The sequence below is a fragment of the Antedon bifida genome, chromosome 10, assembly GCF_963402885.1.
Source record: "Antedon bifida chromosome 10, ecAntBifi1.1, whole genome shotgun sequence".
In the NCBI taxonomy this organism is placed as follows: domain Eukaryota; kingdom Metazoa; phylum Echinodermata; class Crinoidea; order Comatulida; family Antedonidae; genus Antedon; species Antedon bifida.
Genome location: NC_136235.1, coordinates 4,026,007 through 4,048,027, shown reverse-complemented (window position 1 = coordinate 4,048,027; position 22,021 = coordinate 4,026,007). Strand labels below are relative to the sequence as shown.

At 34.5% G+C, this 22,021-nt stretch overlaps 5 protein-coding genes and 1 long non-coding RNA gene across 6 annotated transcripts in view; 4 read left to right on the top strand and 2 right to left on the bottom strand.

Annotated features, from left to right (window-relative positions):
- The window catches only part of LOC144854083 (alkaline ceramidase 2-like), an 81,639-nt gene that overhangs the window by 13,872 nt on the left and 45,746 nt on the right, over positions 1–22,021 (bottom strand). The window lies entirely within an intron of this gene.
- On the top strand, positions 310–3,373 carry LOC144854585 (phenolphthiocerol/phthiocerol polyketide synthase subunit A-like). Its single transcript, XM_078712524.1, has 2 exons — positions 310–613; positions 1,934–3,373. The coding sequence occupies exons 1-2, from the start codon at positions 310–312 to the stop codon at positions 2,899–2,901; spliced, it is 1,272 nt and encodes a 423-aa protein (XP_078568650.1). The 3' UTR covers positions 2,902–3,373.
- LOC144854021 (phenolphthiocerol/phthiocerol polyketide synthase subunit C-like) lies at positions 3,531–10,160 on the top strand. The gene is made up of 2 exons (XM_078711902.1): positions 3,531–3,595; positions 3,931–10,160. The coding sequence occupies exons 1-2, from the start codon at positions 3,550–3,552 to the stop codon at positions 9,390–9,392; spliced, it is 5,508 nt and encodes a 1,835-aa protein (XP_078568028.1). The 5' UTR covers positions 3,531–3,549; the 3' UTR covers positions 9,393–10,160.
- LOC144853981 (uncharacterized) lies at positions 12,626–17,796 on the top strand. Its single transcript, XM_078711862.1, has 6 exons — positions 12,626–12,942; positions 13,072–13,224; positions 14,557–14,795; positions 15,052–15,205; positions 15,569–15,607; positions 16,082–17,796. Exons 2-6 carry the CDS (start codon positions 13,099–13,101, stop codon positions 16,313–16,315), a joined length of 792 nt encoding a protein of 263 aa, XP_078567988.1. The 5' UTR covers positions 12,626–12,942; positions 13,072–13,098; the 3' UTR covers positions 16,316–17,796.
- On the bottom strand, positions 17,715–21,996 carry LOC144853982 (5-formyltetrahydrofolate cyclo-ligase-like). The gene is made up of 5 exons (XM_078711863.1): positions 21,870–21,996; positions 19,855–19,993; positions 19,181–19,303; positions 18,627–18,890; positions 17,715–18,419 (listed from the first exon to the last, which is right to left on the bottom strand). The coding sequence occupies exons 1-4, from the start codon at positions 21,978–21,980 to the stop codon at positions 18,664–18,666; spliced, it is 600 nt and encodes a 199-aa protein (XP_078567989.1). The 5' UTR covers positions 21,981–21,996; the 3' UTR covers positions 17,715–18,419; positions 18,627–18,663.
- Positions 18,374–19,209, top strand: LOC144853983 (uncharacterized). The gene is made up of 2 exons (XR_013614476.1): positions 18,374–18,419; positions 18,627–19,209. It is a non-coding gene; the product is annotated as an uncharacterized LOC144853983 (long non-coding RNA).

Genomic DNA, 22,021 nt, shown 5'->3' with positions numbered 1-22,021 from the left:
TTTATAGATTATTGATGATAAAGCTTTTCCTTTTCATTTTTTAATCTTCGACGTCTGATGAGAATTTTGAGAAGCAGCGCTAGAGCTCAGCTAAACGTTCACCTTTTCAACAATCTGGTTTCTTAAGTGGTTAACTACCCCCTAGGAGAAATATGTCCTAGGACAACTAACCTTCACCCTCCCCAATCCCTTTTATCGGCGCCCATGTTTATCCTGTTTGCAAACGAACCGGTTAGAGGTAATTTAATTTCTACTTTTGTCATATTTTATTACCTTTACGTTTCTTTATTCATTTTTTGAAGAGTAAACATGAGTAGAAAAAACATGAAACATTCGTCATCTTCGTGCGTCGATCCTCTAGACGACAATGACAAGGTTGCAATTGTAGGCATTGGATGCAGATATGGAGACGGTGTGGCAGGTCCACGGGAAATGTGGCGCATGTTGAAGGAGATGAGAGACTGTACAACATCTCATCCCGCAGAGCGATTTGACAAATCATCTTTCTTTTTTCCTGGTAATAAAAAGAAAAGTAAATTGTACACAGAACGTGGCGGTTACCTGAAGCAAGATCCTTTTATGTTTGATCGACAATTCTTCAGGATGTCACCAAGTAAGCTACGCTTTTAATAAATGTTTATGTTGTAATTTGCCGTCCTAATGACCTTGGGCCGATGGTACGCGAGCACACGGTCTTAGACCACGCTATGTGTATGGCATACTACATCATCCCAGAAAATCATTGCGAGATCAGTCTTTCGTGAAATGGTACAACTAATTTAATTCGGTGAATATGAAAAGTTCTATTTCCACTCATAGAAATATAACCTTTCATCTTTCACCTCATGACATTATCATTGTACAAATGCATTATTTTGTATAGTTGAGTATGTCTCCACACTCATGTACTTACGTCAGCATGCCCCGGCGTGTGCGTACGTACAGTTGGTCAGCGTATTTTGAAAATTGTTCGTACGTTGTGATTACGCTATAGCTAAATCAATGTTTGATAGGGCTCCATGTCCGATCGAATGCGGCCTCCTAGTGTAATAGCGGTTTTATATAACCATTTAGCCAGTCGGCGTTAAGCCATAGCATTTGTCGGCGAACACAATTCTTGATTTTTTTAAAAATATTTTTCAGTTACAGGATGCCTTAAACAGTAACATTTTTAATTAATTAATTACAGCATAAAACGATTGGCACAGTAGTAACTATAAAAGTTACAACATTAAACTATACATACCAATCAACAAAATAATTAATAATTTAATAAATGCGTTAAAATGGTTTTAAAGTGTTTTTTTTATTTAAATGAAAATTGATTGAAGAATTGTGATTAAGTAACTTATTATATGAAAGGGGTAATGTGAATAAAACCTTCTTTATTACAGACACTGTTAAATATTATAAACATACTTAAAACACAACAAAAAGACAACATATTACATTCACGAAAAAAACTTTTTCGAAATAATAGTTGCATATAAAATTACACATTTTTAGTAATTTATTGTATATATTATATTAACATTGGAAATATCAATAAAATATGTTAGTTGGTAGTTTAAACAAAAAATTGATAAATACCCCAAAATTGTATATTAACAATTGGTTTGGACTAAAGTGAGACATTTCGAATTGTCGTCAACTATTAACATCGAAGACGTCCTCAACCTTGAATCAATAACATTCCGCCAACGGCTTGTAGAAACCTGTTTGAACAACTTGGTATAAGTCCTTAATAGCTGAACAAATTAGTAGCTTTGAAACTGTGTCATGCTTTTTTGTTACTTGTCGTGGCCGTGTAGCTTGAAATTTATTATAAAAAAAATAAAGCGAAATCATAATCTGCTATGAAAGAATTGTGTAATATAAAATGAATTAAATCATTTATAATTAATCACTAACTTACAATGTAATTATTGTGTAGGTGAAGCTGAACACATGGATCCACAGATACGGATTCTTCTTGAAGTTGTCTGGGAATCGATTGAAGATGCTGGTATTCCTGCTTCTACACTTCGTGGCTCTAACACTGGTGTGTATATGGGAGTAACGGCTAATGAGTATTTGGCCCTAACCGGCTTACCATTTAGTAACATCGGTCAATACACAAATTCAGGAACCAACTCTTGCATGATATCCAATCGTATTTCGTACGAATTTGACTTCAGAGGACCAAGTTTTTCAATCGACACTGCTTGTTCGTCATCTCTCTATGCTGTACAGGTTGCATGTGATGCTCTAAGAGGAGGCGTCTGTGATACAGCAATTGCTGGTGGGGTAAATATCATACTTACACCATCTGTTACAATTGGGTTTTGTCAAGCTGGTATGCTTTCTCCTGATGGCCAGTGTAAAAGTTTTGATGAGTCAGCTGACGGTTACAGCCGAAGTGAAGGTGTAGGATCAGTACTTCTAAAGCCACTTAAAAGAGCAATAGCAGATAATGATCGAATTTACGCAGTAATAAGGGGTGGCGCTCTAACAAATGACGGACGGACGCCAGGTATTGCAAACCCAAGTTTTGATGCTCAGATTGATCTTGTGCACAAAGCATGTTCAGCAGCGAAAGTAGACCCACGTGAAGTTGTTTACATCGAAGCTCATGGTACAGGTACTAGGGTAGGCGACAAGACTGAAGCTAACGCCATCGGTGAAGCTATGAGCAAACAACGTTCGGATGATACACCACCTTTGTATATTGGTTCTGTAAAATCAAATGTAGGACACGCAGAAGGTGCTGCTGGAATAGCAGGCGTTATTAAAACAGCATTGTTACTGTATCATCGTGAAATTCCTGGTGTTGTACATTTCCAACGCGGTAACCCAAGCATTAATTTTGAAGACCTCAAAATGACCGTTCCTTCAACAAGCATCCCTTGGCCTGCTGATTAAAAATATATCGCAGGTTGCAGTTCGTTTGGATTCGGCGGTGCTAACGCACATGTTGTTTTTGAAGCAGCGCCATCTACAATGCAAAATCATTGCGAGATCACGAATGGTAATTCATCAAATTCCGAGAAATTAAATATGTTAATACTTTCAGCATCGACATCAGAAGCTCTTAAGCAAAAGTTTATCGACTATGGGAACTTTATTTCACAAAGTTCGGTTTCTCTAAAAAATACGTTATACACTACAAATGTGAGAACACATAATCATGTTTTTAGAGCAGTTATTTTAGCCAAGACCAGAGAGGAATTTGTGAATTTACTGCAAAGAAACTTAAACGGAGAAAATGTAGATACTATAATCGAAGGAAAGGCACCAGAGGGTAATGTTATCATGAGACTAGTTTTTGTTTTTTCTGGCATGGGAACTCAGTGGTGGGGCATGGCTAGAGAGTTAATGAACACACAACCGATCTTCAAAAAAGTCATACAGGTAATTAACAGTATGACACGTTGAACAAAACTAAAATATCACTTTTAAAATCATTATAGTACATTACTGATTGATAATATTTAAAAACACTTCTTTGTTTAAAAATAGAGGATTGACAGTTACCTTGGACAAATTGGAGGAAGATGGTCGCTAATTCAGATGTTGACAGAAGAAACTGATAAAAACAGGATAAGCAACGATACGGGTTTACACAATTTTTAAGTTAAAATAATCATTGTAGTACAGTATTGCTAATGTTCAAACGCAGAATGAAATTGCATAATTAAGTTAATCGATGAAATCTATAATGATTTATGCACATTCTAACAAACAGTGAAAGAAAGATCATGAAAGAAGAAGAAAATTGTGTTTAAATATATTATTATTTGCTAAAGTACATAATATAGACTACTCTTACGATGTTACTGCAATACCAGTGTCAATACTATTAATCAAAAGCCAACCTAGTTTATCCACTGTCGTTTGAACTTTAAAATTTAACAAGTTTTAATTTGTATATTGTTGCATTGTCTTCAACAGAAATTTCTCAAGTCTGCATTTGTAGCGTCCAAATTGGATTAGTCGAACTCTACAAGCATTATGGAGTAACTCCAAGTGCCATAATCGGTCACAGCGTCGGAGAAGTAGCAGCAGCTTACGCAGCGGGACTCCTTTCTATGAAAAATGCAGTTAAGGTAATCTTTAAACGTGGACATCTTCTCAGAAAAACAAGTGGTTCTGGAACAATGGCTGCAGTTCTTCATGATGTAGATATTGTCAAAAGTAAGCTGGAGTTTAATCCCAGATGTATAGACGTCGCAGCTATAAACAGCCCTACGCAAATTGTATTGTCAGGGAAAACAGAGTTAATTAATGAATTCACATCACAGCTGAATGAAGATGGTATTGCGACAAAATTACTAAGGGTTAATAATGCGTTTCACAGTCGTCACCAAGAAGGTTTAAGGGAAGAATTTCTGAAGAAGACAAATTTTCTAAAGAAGAAAACGTTTTCCACTAACCATAGACCAGTTGTTCCAATGATGTCAACTGTAACTAACCGTTATGTTACTCTACAAGAGGCGAATGATCCTGCTTACTGGTGGAGTAATATTCGCCAGAAAGTGTGTTTCAGAGATGCAGTAGATGCCATACTAAGGGACGGTTACATTAGCTTTTTAGAGATAGGAGCTCATCCAGCGCTGTCACCAGCAATTAAAGAAATTGTAGCATCGAAGTCGAGCAAATCAACCGTTCACTTTATCACTCATTCTCTTAAACGACCACGTGATATTAATAACTCTTCCAATGATAATCTCAACTTTAATATATCATTAGCACAGATGTTTATACGGGGCTATCCGGTTGATATGACACCAAGTTTTCTAGGATCTGAGTGTGAGGTAGAATCCTTACCATTGTATCCATGGCAACGTATAGAGTGTTCAGCAGCCACTTCCTCAAGGAACGTTATCATGCGGTATCCAAATTCTTTTCATCCCCTTTTAGGAAAACCAGACACATCAGCTAACTTTTCCTCAAACAAAGGTTTTCAGGTTTGGAAAGGAACTATTGGAACCCACGAGGAACCATGGATTGCCGATCACGTGGTTCAAGGTAGTGTAGTGTTTCCGGCTGCAGGATTTGTAGAAACAGCAATAGCAGCGCATCAGAAAGTGTTTTTGAATTCACCTCACGTAATTATAAAAGATATGCGTTTCGACCGTTTTATGTTTGTTTCTGATGAAGACACAACCGTTGAAACAACAACCGAATTGGAAACTGAAGACACCGCATCATTCAGATTTTGCTCACTCAATACAAGAGAAAATAAATGGACAACACATACAACTATGAAATTAATAAAAAATGAAACACACGTTTGTTCTATCCATGATACATGTCTGACTAATTTGACGTACCTTCCTGTAAGCGACATAAAAAATAGATGTCCCGAAGAACTCGATCAAACTGGTTTTTATGCCTTCAAACAGCAAGTTGGTTTCAATCTTGGTGAAAGTTTCATGTGTATCGAAATGGTAAACCACAACAGACTGGCTGACGAAGCACTTTTTTATATCAGAGCACCTGAAACTGTTGCTGCACAGTCCAGTCGATTCTACATCCATCCCGCTTTGCTAGATGGTATCTTGCAAGCTATGGCAGGCCTTGAACGTCTAAAAAATACAGTTCAAAATCCCACATCAAAGCCCGATGGTCGTGTTCCCAGATCTATTGAAAGAATGTACCTTAAAAAAGACGTATTATTTCCGGACAGTGTATATCTTCATTTTAAATTAATGAGCGATGGTGAAGCAGACATTTATGGCGAAGTTTATGTTGCTAATGCAGAAACTTTTGAGATCATTGGTCAATTTTCAAAAATCCGTTTTGGATCAGTTGCTGGTCGTAATGAAGACAACATCATTAAAATATGGAATAAGGAATGGGTGCCAATCGACATGGGAATGAAATCATTCGATCCAACAGGTTATACCCTAATAACAGGAAATGACGAAGAGTTGTCGTTAAATCTCCAGAACCACTTGACTTCAGCTGGACTTCAGTCTGGTATTTACAATGGAAGTGATTTTCAAGAAGAGCAATTAACTATGGGTGGTAATGAACCATTGTTAAATATTATAATCACGGTTAAACCAAGTGACCAAAAAAATCACGACCAACTTCCCAAGACAACATTTTTGGAACTGCAATCTAGTATTGCAGAAATGTGTATCAATCTCTATAAAGCTGTTTCAACCCAGAAAAATATAGATCCGAAAATATGGCTGATTACACGAGATGGGTTTTATGTCAGACATGATGACGTAGTTGATCCATGCCAGGCTTCAGCTTATGGTTTTGGTATTTGTGCGGCACACGAAAATCTAGACTTCAAGCTCTCCATTTTGGATATTCCATCAGAAATCAGCAATATTACAACGGCGGATTGGTTATTGAAATACATCTGGGGCAGTGACAATGATAAGATAATTATAGCATTACGTATGAATGAGTCGTCACCTGAACAAACAACAGATTTCAAGGTGTATGTGTATCAGTTGTGTATACGTGATAGTTATTACTTTCCTTGTAATCATTCGTCATCTAATTGGAAATTTAACATTCTTCAAAGTTTTGAAACTGGAAGACTGTTGCTGACAAAGTTCCTTTATAACAAAGAAGAGACCAACTCTGTCAAATTGGTAACAGTAAACATTGAATCCTTCCAACTGGTTTCATCAGAAGCTCAAGGTTCTTCTCAAGAGGTAAAGCCGATTGTAATGTTTTGTGGAAATTCAGAAAAGTCTTCTTTGGTGATTGGTGTTTGTTCTTCAAACGAAATGAAGTCTACAATACAGTGCAACAAAAATGAACTGTTAGAGCTAGAGACAAACTTTTCACCTTCACAAGTAATTGATATTGTCTCGTCATACACTGTTCCGTTTCTTACTGTTCGTGACCTGAAACCAGATGGTACGACGATTGTTTGCCTAGATTCTACTGAGGATAAACAGTGCTTAGCTGTTGCACACGTGGCTGAAAAAATGGGTCACAATGTTTTGATTGTAATTAAACACCTTCCCGAGGAGTATAGTTTGGTTTCAGATGCCTTTCCGAGATTCATTGAAAGTAAAGATGTAATGTCTGTCTTAAATGGACACAGTGTTGGCGGTGTGATAGGATATAAACAGTGCATAAGCGAATTATTAAAGGTTAATGAAGGATTAAAAGACAGATTGACAACGTTTGCTAAAGTTGAAATACTGAAGTCTAAGGAAGACATTCCAGTTACTGATAACCTTGGTCTTCCTAGAAATGTAAGGGTTGTGGTCAACAGCTACACATTACCATTGCTTTGTCAGTTTCACAAGATGAAGCCTACTTTCAACTCCTTATTGAATCTCTTTAAGGAACCCTTAAGAAAGAATTATATAAAGAGTCCACATATCAAGCTACTTAAAGAAGTAAACATCCAAAATCAGTATGTATTTGATGATGTTATATTCTCAGTAGAAAAAAACGAATCCGTTAATGTAAACTACGACTTTTCAGGGAAAGAGACTAGATTAAGCATGCGCAATTCTTATATTGTAACTGGTGGTACAACTGGATTTGGACTTCGTCTTGTAGAGTGGTTGGTAGATAATGGAGCTGGATACGTTGCTATCTTAAGTCGATCTGTGCCAGGTTTTGAAACAGAAGAAAGATTAAGAAGTCTTACAAATCGAGGAATCCAAATAGTACATATTAGGACAGACATTACGAACAGATCAGATATAGAAAACGCATTTGCTACTGTTTTAAAAGATATGTCTAAACCTTTAACAGGAATATTCCACTGTGCTGCACAGTATGATGATAAGCTAATTGAGAGCATTACACCTGATAGCTGGAAGACAATAATGTCAACCAAATCATGGGGTGCTCTTCTACTACATCAAACGTCAATTAAGTTTAATGTTCAACTGGAATACTTTGTAATGATTTCTTCTGTAGTTCAGATGGTAGGAAACGCAGGTCAGGCAAATTATTGTGCTGCTAATACATACCTTTCATCTCTTGGTCAGTATCGTAGAAACCAAGGTTTACCTGCAACTGTCGTCTGTCCGGGTGTGATTAGAGACACTGGATTTGCAGCAAGAACATCGGGTATTATTGAGTTTTGGGAAAGAAGAGGAATAGGAAGTGTGACATCACAGCAGGTGTTAAATTCACTTGATGTAATGCTTAGTAGAAATACCTCTGACATTGGTGTAACTGGAAATCTTCGAATTAATGATGTTATTATGGAATACCGAGGCATTCTTAAACGCCACGACTATGAAGAAAGTTCAATTATGCTAGGATTTTCTTCTACAAGATCAGTGGGTCAAAATGAGAACGCAGGTGACATAATTAACTTACAACCAGATGAAGCTAAAGATTATATTTTCCAGCAACTCTGCAGTTTCATCTCCAAACGTGTTGGCTTAACTAGCGATATTTCTCCAAACTCCTCACCATCTTCACTCGGAGTAGATTCATTGACTGCAACTGAATTGAGCGGAGACATCCAAAGAACATTTCATGTTCCATTTCCATCTATGGAATTGATTAATGCAAACGCGACAATGCACAGTTTGTCCGTTTCAATATACAGAAAAATACTGGATAAGAATGAAGTGAGAGGTCAACCAAACAGTGAAGAAGAAAGTGAGGAAGACATGACTTGGAAGGCTTGGTATATAATGGATGGTATGACTATGTCTCCTAATATCCAGCTAATTTGTTTTCCACCAAATGGAGGAGGTCCATCTGCATATGCATGGTGGCAGGAAAAACTGAGTAAGAATAATGTGCAGTTAATCATGGCACAATTACCCGGATGGGAAGGACGTCATAATGAGAAACCTCTTCAAAATCTTGAAGAAATTGTGAGTAAATTAACGGAGAACCTAGCACCACGACTTTTGCCAGGCAGGTTTATATTGTTTGGTCATAGTATTGGTGGACTCATCGCATTTGAGGTTGCTCACCTTCTAAAAACTATGGGTTTACAGCCGGCTCATATGATCACTAGTTCTTGGTATGCACCCACGCTTGACTATCCTAACACAATAGAGCTTTCAAAAGGCCCAGTTATATTAAGGCAAATTGAACAAAATATCAACAACAACATCCCAGTAATCAACAGCAAATCTGAGACGCTTTCTTTTGTTGATGAGGACGTGTTGGGAAATCCTGAATTGATGAGACGACTTATCCCTTGCTTCAATGCTGGCTTTAAAATTTGCCAAAAGTACAATTACACACAAAGTACAAAACTTCAATGCGGCATGACTGTGTTTGGTGCCAAGTCGGATCGGTGCATTCCTCCCAACTCATTAGATGCATGGTGTCATGAAATTGATGAAAATCAGCATTTCAAAAAAATAATGGTGCCCGGAGGTCACATGCATGTAAGAAAGAAATCTTTTTTCCGAGATATTCAAAAAGTTCTTAAAGCTACATTCCAGTAACCAACAACACACATACAAGGCTTTCCTTGTTGATGCTGTTTTGAGACTATCATTTGATTAAGGTCTAAAGTCACCTCTGGTCTTAGAATAATATTTAGAACATAAACGTTCTTCTTCAATTAAATACAACTTACTTCAACTAATTGCTGAGTTTACTTGCATTTCTTTTATTAAAGCCATCTGGAAAACAAGATATAGAATACTGTTTAAAGAGATGCGCTGCTGCATTTGATGATTTACGGCTATAGCATTTACCCTACGTTTAAAAAAATGATATTATTTATACTTTGGTAGGCCTACTAACATAAAATATAGTGAAACAAAAATTGTGATGTCATATTTAATGTCAAAGGTCATATAATTTGCATATTAATAGATATATTATGTTTTTTTAATCGTTGTTCATATTGATCATGGCATACATCCTTGGCCTACCATAGAAATTATTAAACCATGAATGTATAGCTTGTCTGTCTAGTAGTTAACGATTGATAATTAATTCTTAATAGTTGCAGCATAACACGATATAACAATTGTTGTATACTTACTACCATTGTACCTACATTTAATCATATAAGTGCAACCCCATGTTAAGTAGCTTAAGTGTTGTATTTTATTATTTGTTGTATACTTGTATAATGTAAAGAGGGACTACAGCGACAGGCCCATCGGGCATTTTGTAGTCTCTCGACTATATATATATTATATGCCAACCATTGTTAATGTTATGCTATAATATGGTCAATAAATGTTTCTTGAATTGAGTTACCTGTTTGTTTAATAGATACCACTAATTTATTTGTCTCCTTCAGGTTAGTGCTCTTAAAACCATATTTCTGTATTCTTCATTTTTAAGATCTAACCTGTTTAAATTCTTTAAAGTTGAGTATAATTTATTCCAAAGTTTAACTCCAGATACTGAAACACGACACACATTTGTTTTTGTGTTTGTTGTTGTTGTTTAAACTTTTGTTTCTGTTATTATAGCAGTATTAAGCCATTAATATGTTCCGTTTTTAGTATTTTTTTAACATTTTGAAATAAAGTAGGCTGAAACAATTGAAAAAAAGCAGTTTTAATACTGATTTTAAGAGAACATGTTCTTCTTATTAGTTTTTATTTATTTTCTTGCCAGCAGAAACAGATCAATATAAAGGGAACCGACTTTTAAATACGGTTTTAAAATAACCTGCCTGGAGCACTTTTTTGGAGGAAAAAGATCGTTTTTAGAAAACTGGTTTAGCAAAAAATCTTTCTTTAGAAATCATTTAGCAGAAACAGGCCCTAGATTCCTAGTTGAGTAATAATTACATTATTTATGTTTATGTTATCAATTGTTGCTTAAACATATTTTATAACATTGTGGTAAACAAGCTAGTAGTAATATTTAATGTGGAATGTTATTTAGATATTTTATCTATATCTATTTTAGATAGTTTACATGATACACTTGCTACATGATTTTTCCGATCAAGTTTCTGATTATTATGCATAGATATGTGGTCTATGTCAATACAATAAGTTTGATGAAACAATACATAGGCATATTAGTAAACGACATATATTTGTTTTAATTAAGTAACAAGTTGATATTTGATTATTTTACCGTTCAAAGGAAAATTAAAGGCTATTAAACTTGTCAAAAAAATTCCAATGTTTTACTCCGTTTTATGTTAACCACTCAATCAATTAAACTTGTCATCCACATTACTCGTTTTCTGCCCTGCTCCTCTTTAATTTTATCTTTCCAGTTAATGAAACAAACCATCTTTTCTGACTATGACTGAGGAATTTTAAATTAAATATAGAAATAAAATTTAAAAGCCATAACACTTTAAATTTGCAACTAATACATCCTAACGAACACGCGGGTGAGTGTAACCATGGAGTATAGTAAAATCAGTCAAAAATGCCATCTGATTAAAATGTAGGGTCTGAAATTGCTGATTACCGGGCCGCTAATGAAAATACAATTTTGCCTTCAGGTAATCTAGTATTGATATTTTATTCCTAAAAAAAAAAACGCCGACCGTAGATTTCTTTACAGTTTGTCAACTTGGGGAACTAAACTTTTTTTTTGCCCAATACTTGGTATGCTTCGCTTCGTGAATAAATACTGAAAGATGAGATCATATCACTTAATTCTATGGTTTCATTAAAAAAAAGACAAATTGTGTGAACATATAGTTGTATAGTTTTATTATTATTAAATGTTATAGTGTACAGAAAAGAATTTCTGATTCTATTGGAAAAAATAAATGATGTGAGAGCAGTTGACTGAGTAACAAATAAGTTATTTATTTTTTAATTTTACAGTGCACAGAAAAGAATTTATTTTGGGCCAAATAAATGCATCGGTAGCGCCTCACAGTTGACCGATGAATACAATAGACACGGATAATGAACGCGTTCGTTTCGTTACTATTATGATGATCAAACGCATTCGATTCTGGAATTTGACGGCGAGAAATTCACTTTTAACTTCAATTTTTTCAGTTTCTAAAAGAATTATGCTTTAAAGGTTGTAATATACCATTAATATAATTCCGAGAAGGTGGCTGCTCTCTGTGGTAGGATTTGTTGCTTTGATATGTATCTGGTGGTGTTTATAGTAGGACCGCTATATTATTAGGCTAGGCCTATAGGCCTATACACCTTTTTTTTTTTAATGTTAAATTATTATTGTTATACTTACTATTATATTTTATACACATAATTAGTGTCTTTTGTTTTATCTAATCTTACCAAACTATTTACACTATTATAATCAATTAAACATCGTATACTCTATCTCTAACAAAACATTTCAATCTTCTATCAACTAAAGCCAAAGAAAAGTCATGTTCCGAGAGCACACTCTCAGAATACCCATCCCGCAGCCTCCCGCGTCTACCATCAGTGGTGGACGGGTGTATTTATTTGAATGTAATTTAAATAAAAACTAGTGATCAGGAATAAAATAAATTAATTAAAAACTAAAAAGCATTTAATCAATTATTCTTAGAATTAATAATGTTTAAATATTGAACTTTTATCTCCAATGATTTTAAAATGAATATAATATGTCCAGCTTTGGAATGTTTGTGTTATAGGAATGAAACGTTGTCTTTAACTTGTACAGCGCCGCCAATGAGTGCCTGATCAGTACAATAGTGGTGTTTTGCATCTCAAAAGGCTTTTGTGATTACGTAGAATAATGGGTCAATACAATCCTATTCAAACGACAGTGTGACTACATGTTATTGAATAGCATCTCTTATTCATATAAAACCCAATCAGGTATAGAAAACGGCATTCTGCGGGCGTGGTGTAATATAGTATGTCTGAGTAATAAAAAAAATAATCGGAATACCTTGTATACGAAGTGATCGGAGATAGTGAAAGATAATACAATTTGGATGTATAGATATTCGCCAGTAGTTGTGTGATCCGTTGTGTCTGTGAATTAGTCACAATGATGTTGATTCAACAGATGAAACACGACTAAATACAAGCTTTTACTGACAGTTTCAACTGGATACTACGGGACAGTGACATCATTTATAATACGGTAATTATAGGCCTAGTTAGTAAATTAAGAATTCAGTGTATTAATATACCACACATTTTATAAACTGTGACATTCCGTAACAAAACAGAATTAAATTTGTTATCTTGTTCTTTACTCGATCGTATACAGATTGTGTGAATCAAATACAATATCCAAATGTCGGCGGATGTGTCGCATGATGAGGTTGGCAATAATAGACTGTACCAAAAAAAGAGGGGACGCCAATCTCGACCCCAAAGTACGCAAGATGCCCTATCTGCGGGATCTACCAACGGAAGTGTGGTAAATATAATATTTTCTTATTCATATAATTATAATAATTTTGTGCTTGATAAATAGAGATGACAGGTAACGAAATATTGGTTAGCGTACGACGGCCGAATATTCACATGTAATGACCACGTAGTGTGAATACATAGGCCTAAATTGGGGAGGGGCCGTATATGAAAAAAAAACATCCCGAAAATGTATCGATTTATTAATTGGGGAGGTACTGTAGTGTGGGGTGAGTGAGCTGGGGTATACGAAAGATCCACGCCTGTTATTTCATTCGTTACCATGAATGTCTCACCATTATACACTATATTAAATTGATTGTCTTTTAAATAACCATTATGATAATTTTATGCCAATGTGTCCACTAAACTCCTTGGTTATACCATGGAGCTTATTTTAAAGCTACATGGTTATAACATCACGAGAACTTGTTTTTATTTCATATACTATTTCGTTTGCGTTGTTGTTGAATAGGTATACATCGAACAATATTAACAAAGGTGAATTCAGTATTTCACCAATCACACTGAATTGTGACATCAACAATTCTTACTTAGAAAAAATGGTGTTTCTGTTAGTAGCCTTAGGCCTCTAAGTGTGAATGGCGATACGGGCACAATGTGTGAAGACAGGCAGAACCAGTGAGCCAACCCCCTCCATTTGCCTTTCAAAAAAGTGGGTGTGCAGTCAGTGTTTAGGTGTAAAACAGCTAAATTAAAGCCTGGGAAATTTTACTGCTTCCAGTTATTTCAAGGGAATGTTGTTGTATTGAATACTAGGATATAACAATAGGATCGTGTATGTACCTTTTAATAAAAAAGAAATGAGGTTTTAGAATTAAAAGAATATATATTTATAAACACTCATTATCCTGTATGACCAGTTAAGCACTGTCTACACTATCAAACTTTATGTGACAAAATACGTGATGTGCCCATATATGGACATAATGATGTCATATCACTACAATATTTGGGGCACATCACACTTTTTTTTTGTCGAACTATAGTTTTATAGTGTCACACTGAGCTTTAGATTATATGCCTATTGAGATCAGTTTCGGTAAATCACTTACACAATATGTATCAGTAGAATCACCTGATTATTATAATTCATCAGAAAAATGCATAATTTTATCAAACACCAATATTTGATAGTGCTATACGGTAGAATACTGTTTATAAATAATACCGTAATTACCGTATATATGCCGCAATAATATTTCGGCACGCTTGAAACATGAGTAGCACTGTATGTACATCATGTGCTCAGTTTTGAACTTTAATTGATTATTGTCTCATTAGACTATTTCACCATTGCTTTCATCTTTTTTTACAGAGGCTTAAACTGAATAAGTTGAACGATTACGAAGCTGATGACGCTAAAATGGTAACAGTATTTGGTGTTGCAGACGAAGAAACTCCAAGCTCTATGAAACTTAACCCCCTCTACGACAAAAATGGTACTATTGAGGTGACGCCAGAGGAAGCTGATAAAGTACGGCGAGCGACAATGTCTGCAAAAAATTACAATCCAAAAAATAGGCCCAGAAGTAGTGATTATTCTTCGTCAACGCGGTATGATAGAAAACACCATCAATACATTTATTTTAATAAATTAATTAGTAAAACATATGAGCAAATGCGATTGATGTATTTATTTGTAGTACAAGTTATGTACGTTTGAACGTTTAAAATGGTTAAGTTATAGATAAGATGATAATGAAGAACATAATGATGACGAGAAGATAAATATAGAAGCACGAAGATAATAATATCCTGTATGATGACAAATTAATAATCATCAATTCAAATCTTATTATTATTATTGTAGACCGTTGTCTTCAGAAACAAATCCAGCCACAGAAACGGAAGAAGTTGTGCTTCAACCCAAGATAGCATATAGTAAAAACTTCCGATTTAAACACAGCCAGAAGACGAAACAAAATAATAGTAATAATGTATCAACAGAGAGAAATGGTTCCGTGGTAAGTGTCACAAATATAATATATTTTTTTAAATAAACACGTCTAATTAAGGGCATTCCGTCAAAAATTACAATCGATCAATTTTACGCTTGTCGATATATTTTATGTGTGACTTCGCCATAACTTTGATATTTATTTTATATTTATTGTATCAAATCACATACAATTGGTCATTTCAATCAATATTCAAGTTGATCAGAATGAGAAACTTTAAACCTGCAATTCAGACACATATTAATTTATAAACGGTTACATGACTGAAATATTAGAACGTCAAACCTATGCTTCATATTGAATTAACCACTAGTGACCCTGTTAACTATATAGTAATACTTACGGTATCTTTCTTTACTTCTGTATCAGAAAAGCTTTGGAAGAGTTATGCCCTCAAGAATTCATAAGGTATGTAGTCCCTCAGTTTGGTATAACTTGTTTTGTTTACTGTCAACCACTATATTTTTCGCCCAGCCTAAAAGAATAAATAAATAGTTCTTGAATTTGTATTTTATATTTTAAAAAATTCTTTCATCCATCCATTCATCCTTGACAGCAATAATTCAACTTGACAACATGAGGCTTGTAATGTTCGATTAATACAATTTATTTTCCGGGAAAAAATCTAGGCATACATTTAGGCCGTCTTGTCTCTTCCACTTCATCAATACTGAGCCAGAAATAAAGAGATAACAAACGTAGGCCTAATGTGGCTATGGGATGGAATTGTGAAAATGCCATGAATAATACGAGATACATTGCCATCAAAACAGTTGAAATTATTATTATTATGAGTGTAATAAATACGTGTAGTAAGAAAGTGTTTGCTCTCAGTCTATTTAGGTAAAATAAATAATGACAATGTTCCCGGTTTGTTTGCAGAACACACATAATGCATTGGCTGGGTTTGATTCAACGAACGGGCAGTCTACCACCAAGAGCAGTACCAAAAGTGGGAGGAAGGCCGTTGAGATAGAAACTCAAGCTGTACAAAATAATATACGACGTAACTGTCGTAAGGTAGTCATAGCAATTCTTATTTTATTATTAACTGCTTTAATTGTAGCCATTGTCCTAACTTTTACTATTTTTAGAGAAGATGACGAGAATAACTGAAGAGGAAAGTTTTTTTGTAAGGGAGAGGGTTGATGAGATGGGACGGAATTTTGAGTGACGTATCTTTAGTGTGTTTATTCAAATCGTTTGTATAATAATCTTTTAATTTAAACATTTATAATAAAAGTAAGACGGTGAAATTCCACCGCTGCACATAATCTATATGGACAAACATTATTTTATTTGTCCATGGTTTAACGCGGATTCATGTATGAATACATGCATTATAATTAAAAATACAAATAAATACAATAGCCTACATTGATTTTGTCCACATCCATAGTATACATAATTCCGAAAAATAAAGGGGAAAAAGCACTTTCAGATGGATATAAGGTGTATAAATTCGGAATAACATCACGACGTATTTCCATTGCTAAATTTCTCGACTACTTTTCAATTCAACCACGTGTTGTCGAACGCATGGACAATCAATATTAAGTATAATTATTTTATAACATGTCTTATGGTAAAATAATAATAGTGAAAAAAGGGAATATTCACAGGCCTATCCTTGATGACGAATTATTTGATTAATATCGTTTAAATTGAAGTAGGAATTTGCAAATGCACTACTTTCTATGCAAGAAATGCAATCCATGCCTTTGTTGTGAATACTGGCAAATTACAGCACCAATATAATCTCTAACGATTGGTTCCCACTTGGACGCAACAAGACACACCCTGGTCCTATCCATCGCATCCGTAATTGGACAAATTACTAGCGATTAACAAGTCGCGTCCAAGTGGGAACCAAGATTTAGTAGAACAAGTGTGAATACACTCAGATACCGTACGTAGCCTAACTTCATGGTCGATTAGGCCTACATAATGCACAATGGATAGTCTGCATAAAATTATTTAGTTACTGTACGTACTTGCTTTTAGATGATGAACAATCATCAAATGGGTGATACAATTTTTAAAATTGTATTAAAATAGTGCTATACAATAATCCGAGCTACAAAACATGCTTTGTGTACTTAGAAAGTTTATTATGCAAATATATATTCAAGTTATGTCTATTATATATTATTAATGTATTTTACAATTTTAATTTATTTTAATGGATGCTTGTTATATTTTAACAAAAATGGTAAACAAGTTCGGGTGTTTGATCTTAGATGTGTATAAAGTGCGATATAGACAAATTATAATGAGCATTTGTATATTAAATAATTTGTTTAGGAGACATTTTTATGGACTGTCAATAATGTTTTGTTTAATAATATAACTATGGAGATGATCTAAAAAGGTTTTTAGAGTATTATAAAAATACAGTTAAATTAGTACAGGGACATTTTCAAAAAATGTTACACTAATCAACTTGTTTTATTTTGTATGATATATGAATGAATAATGTCAACAAAAAAAAGGGTGGAAATTTGTTAATTTTTCCCTGTACTATATTAATAGTACAGTGGTTGTTTTTGTTTTTAAAAAGGCAAAATTTAGACCTTTCTATTTTTCCGACAATATTATTATAAAATTGACATGCGCAGAACACAATAATTGATTCTGCGCATGTCAATTATGATATAGTAACTAATTATGTTGAGAAATAGAAATGTTGCCATTTTTTGAAAAAAATCCCTGTACTGCTTACGATACAGAGTATCCCATTGTTAGTATAAGTATATATTTATATAAAATTATAGTTTGAATTGCAAAACGCCTTACATTGTTAGTATTCCTTTCTATGTAAGTTCATATTTTCATGTGTAATAAAGTTTAAAACTTTATGAACCTAAAATACATCTTTTAAGCAGTCCAAACGAGCAATCTTGCAAAATATCGACGCAGATTTTAATCATTCAACAACAAAATTATTTCATGACTAGGTGGCAACACATACTGTAGTATTGCCAAAGCCACCAGTACAGTTGGGTTAGGGTTTCAACCTGACACACTTTTTGGCAGACCTTTGACAATCCTGTGGCTCTCACAGGAGATTTCTCTTGCGACAACCGCACCACTATAAATCTTGTGGCCACGACACTGTTACGTTGAATGTGGTTAAATTATGCCTCTCAGTTTATGGCTGCACATTTAATAGATACATGATAGAACTATTCCTGTTAAAATACATCGCATAGTAATTCATGTTGATATAAAGTTTGCGGTACACCATGTGTATTAGTTCTGAAAAGAACTGTTGAGTTTCTCGACGTTTCGATCAATATACTTTGATCGTCCTCAGGAGTGAGAATGCAGAAAGTCCAGGAAACTTGGAATATAAGTGGGAAGGGTGGGACTGGTGTGAAAGCCAGAAACAATGGCAAGTTCACACAGTGGGAGGGATTGAAACGAGTTATGTTTTATTGCAAATCTTTCACTTTTTTTTAATGTTATACAGCATCACAAAACAAAACATAGTCAATTGTGACATCCAACTCTGTGGTAGGGACATCATTACACATCTGTTCATTGAAGGCTAGTGCAATAGTGATTGGTTTTTTTCCTGTGAGTTGCTGACATTTGGTCTGATACTTGTCGTAGTATCCCTTGCCACGGCCTAAGCGATCACCGAACTTTGAGAAGCCAAGACCCGGTATAATTATCAGATCCAAACCACCTAAAACATTTGAATTTTAATTAAAAATAAATACCTTTATTTTAATTAATCAATCAATAAATAATTGAATTCTATATATTAGCATTGAAAGTGTTAATTAATTAAAGCATATTTACTTGTATGTTATTTTCCTATGCATTCCAGACGATGGCTGTACGGTGAGCGGTCATGTGAAATCTTACAATTCTTCTAATATTTTGCCAAACTATGTTTTCCGGTAACGTTGTCCTTTAAGTATGAATAATTATCACCTAAACTTAAGGGCCTCTTTTGGCTACTTGTTAACATACCTGTTAATAAAGCATCTTCCCTATCTTTATCATCATCTGCTGGTTGTTTAATGTTCCACTTTGTCTTTGGTAGAGATTCATAGTCCTCCATTGAGTTCACTCGTAACATATTCATCACAGACCCTTTAGATGCAAGATATTTAAGACACATTATATTACAGATCAATCAAAATATATTATTTGGGACGCCCCTATTAGTATTATGGGGTCAATGAAAAGAACATGGGCAATTATATGTTTTAACACTATGGCCAACACCTAATCAGGACATTTTGTTGGACCTCAAAGGTTCTCTCTTAATAGGGGTTGTACTGTACATTAGGGTAATTCAACAGGGTATGTACAAGTTAAGAACATTGCATATTAAATGTTGGGATATACACATTGTTAAGACACAGTAGTGTGCTACTACTGTATATCTTCATTATTATCTGCATTATTGTCAAGTAATAATTATCATTTTATATATATTTTTTAATCAATAAACAGTCAGTAAGTCAGTGTATGTTTATAAATATATTTATCTGTCATCCTATAGTGTGTAGCAGCCTTTAAACAGAGTCATCAAGAAACAAAATAAAATGTTTGTTTATATTTTTTTTATTATATTTTGCGGGTAATCCCCCACAAAAAATGTCTATAAGCCAATTTTTCACATCTCGATTTGCACTCACCAATATATTGTGGAACATAGCATAGTTTATTTTGTCTAAACATGTCTTGGAGGATACCCTCTGTATGCACTTCTTGGTCTGGCATGCTAAGGTACACAGATATTCGCTGACTCTGGATATAACCTGGATGTTCCAGTAACTGCAAACAGAAAAAAAGCTAAATTCCTTTATAAACAAAATTTTTAGGTTTGAGAATAAAGTGAATAAAGTATCCTACACTCTTTATATGGATCCTACTTCCATCAAGTCCTAAAAAGTTATGGTCGTATATTGACTATTAATTCCGGTCACATACTTTTACTGCTCTATTTCTTTGGAACCGACAAGGCTAGTATTAAATCTGCATTAAACTCTTTCATCAAGTTCAAGACCTTTTTTCATCAGTACAATAGCCTAGCCTATTATTATATTTGCACCTTTATTACCTCCACCAAGGAGGTTATATTTCACCCCTGTATGTTTGCGTGGGTGTGTGTGTGTGAACAGCCTGGAGGCCACAGTTTTCATCCGAATCTGGCCAAATTTGGCCACAATGATCTATGCCCCAAAAGCTTGGACGAGTTCGATTTTGAGGGGAAAAGGTACATATATATATATATATATGTACCTTTTCCCCTCAAAATCGGTTGGGGCGACTTTTTCTCATTCTCACAGATTTCCTCATCTTTATCGTTTCAAATTAATTAATTAAATTTCAGTATATCACCGGGCGGTTTAGAATTAATGTTCTTTGCCTGATTTGTTTATATATATATATATATATAAACAAATCAGGCAAAGGTGATATACTGAAATTTAATTAATTAATTTGAAACGATAAAGATGAGGAAATCTGTGAGAATGAGAAAAAGTCGCCCCAACCGAGACTCGAACTCGGACCGCCTGCTTGATATATATATATATATTTTCCGGGGACATTTTATTTTTAATTGGTCTGACAGTATGGACTCAGTATACATTAAAGGAAAGGAAGTAGAGATTGTTAACAATTATAAATATCTGGGAGTAGTGTTTGACTAGTATAAGTTTAAATTGGTGAACATGTTAAGAAGTTAAATAAAAGTTACATATATATATATATATATGTACCTTTTCCCCTCAAAATCGGTTGGGGCGACTTTTTCTCATTCTCACAGATTTCCTCATCTTTATCGTTTCAAATTAATTAATTAAATTTCAGTATATCACCGGGCGGTTTAGAATTAATGTTCTTTGCCTGATTTGTTTATATATATATATATATATATAAACAAATCAGGCAAAGAACCTTAATTCTAAACCGCCCGGTGATATACTGAAATTTAATTAATTAATTTGAAACGATAAAGATGAGGAAATCTGTGAGAATGAGAAAAAGTCGCCCCAACCGAGACTCGAACTCGGACCGCCTGCTTGATATATATATATATATTTTCCGGGGACATTTTATTTTTAATTGGTCTGACAGTATGGACTCAGTATACATTAAAGGAAAGGAAGTAGAGATTGTTAACAATTATAAATATCTGGGAGTAGTGTTTGACTAGTATAAGTTTAAATTGGTGAACATGTTAAGAAGTTAAATAAAAGGCTGTACTGCTTGAGGAAACTTGGTTCGTTTGGGGTAAACTCAGTTCGTTTGGTGGGTTGAGCGGGGAAAGTAATTGGTTTGTCAATGCAAATAAAATGCTTGACTCGATCTGTAGTATACAGCGACTAGCCGATGTAATGCGTTTCATCATGTTATATTCATATTGGATCAAGACACCACATAGGCTAGAGTCTTAATTTGTTTTCGTTCACTATTTCAATTTGTAATTTGTCAACGATGTGCCATCTTTAATGGAAACTGGCGTACTATCTAGACTATCTTTTGAACTCCCAATCAAGGATACCACATACAGTGCAAGCCCAGCCAACACGCTGCAGCCGGCCATCATCATGATGACGAGGTGGTATAGGCCTACGTCAACAACGGGATAGGCCTAGGCTGTAACATTAATTTAATTAAGAACTCAATTTAGTATCATCATCACCTTATTTGTAACTATTTGCGACTGTCGCTTTTTCTCTGAGTCTGACAACTGCATTAACCTTCTTTTTATATCTTTTCGTAAGAGTCTTTTGGCCTCCCTGGCGGCTGCCATTTTGAACTAGCACGCCGTCTATCGACGACTAAAACGTTCTT

Excerpts from the sequence above, each read along its gene's own strand:
- LOC144854585 (XM_078712524.1), top strand. The coding sequence starts at position 310 with ATGAGTAGAAAAAACATGAAACATTCGTCATCTTCGTGCGTCGATCCT. Across the intron at positions 614-1,933 it reads ATTCTTCAGGATGTCACCAA|GTGAAGCTGAACACATGGAT; the intron begins GTAAGCTACGCT and ends ATTATTGTGTAG.
- LOC144854021 (XM_078711902.1), top strand. The coding sequence starts at position 3,550 with ATGTTGACAGAAGAAACTGATAAAAACAGGATAAGCAACGATACGG. Across the intron at positions 3,596-3,930 it reads CAGGATAAGCAACGATACGG|AAATTTCTCAAGTCTGCATT; the intron begins GTTTACACAATT and ends TGTCTTCAACAG.
- LOC144853981 (XM_078711862.1), top strand. The coding sequence starts at position 13,099 with ATGTCGGCGGATGTGTCGCATGATGAGGTTGGCAATAATAGACTGTAC. Across the intron at positions 14,796-15,051 it reads GATTATTCTTCGTCAACGCG|ACCGTTGTCTTCAGAAACAA; the intron begins GTATGATAGAAA and ends TTATTATTGTAG. Across the intron at positions 15,608-16,081 it reads TGCCCTCAAGAATTCATAAG|AACACACATAATGCATTGGC; the intron begins GTATGTAGTCCC and ends GTTTGTTTGCAG.
- LOC144853982 (XM_078711863.1), bottom strand. The coding sequence starts at position 21,980 with ATGGCAGCCGCCAGGGAGGCCAAAAGACTCTTACGAAAAGATATAAAA. Across the intron at positions 19,994-21,869 it reads CGCAAATAGTTACAAATAAG|TTACTGGAACATCCAGGTTA; the intron begins GTGATGATGATA and ends TTCTGTTTGCAG. Across the intron at positions 19,304-19,854 it reads CTATGTTCCACAATATATTG|GGTCTGTGATGAATATGTTA; the intron begins GTGAGTGCAAAT and ends TTGCATCTAAAG.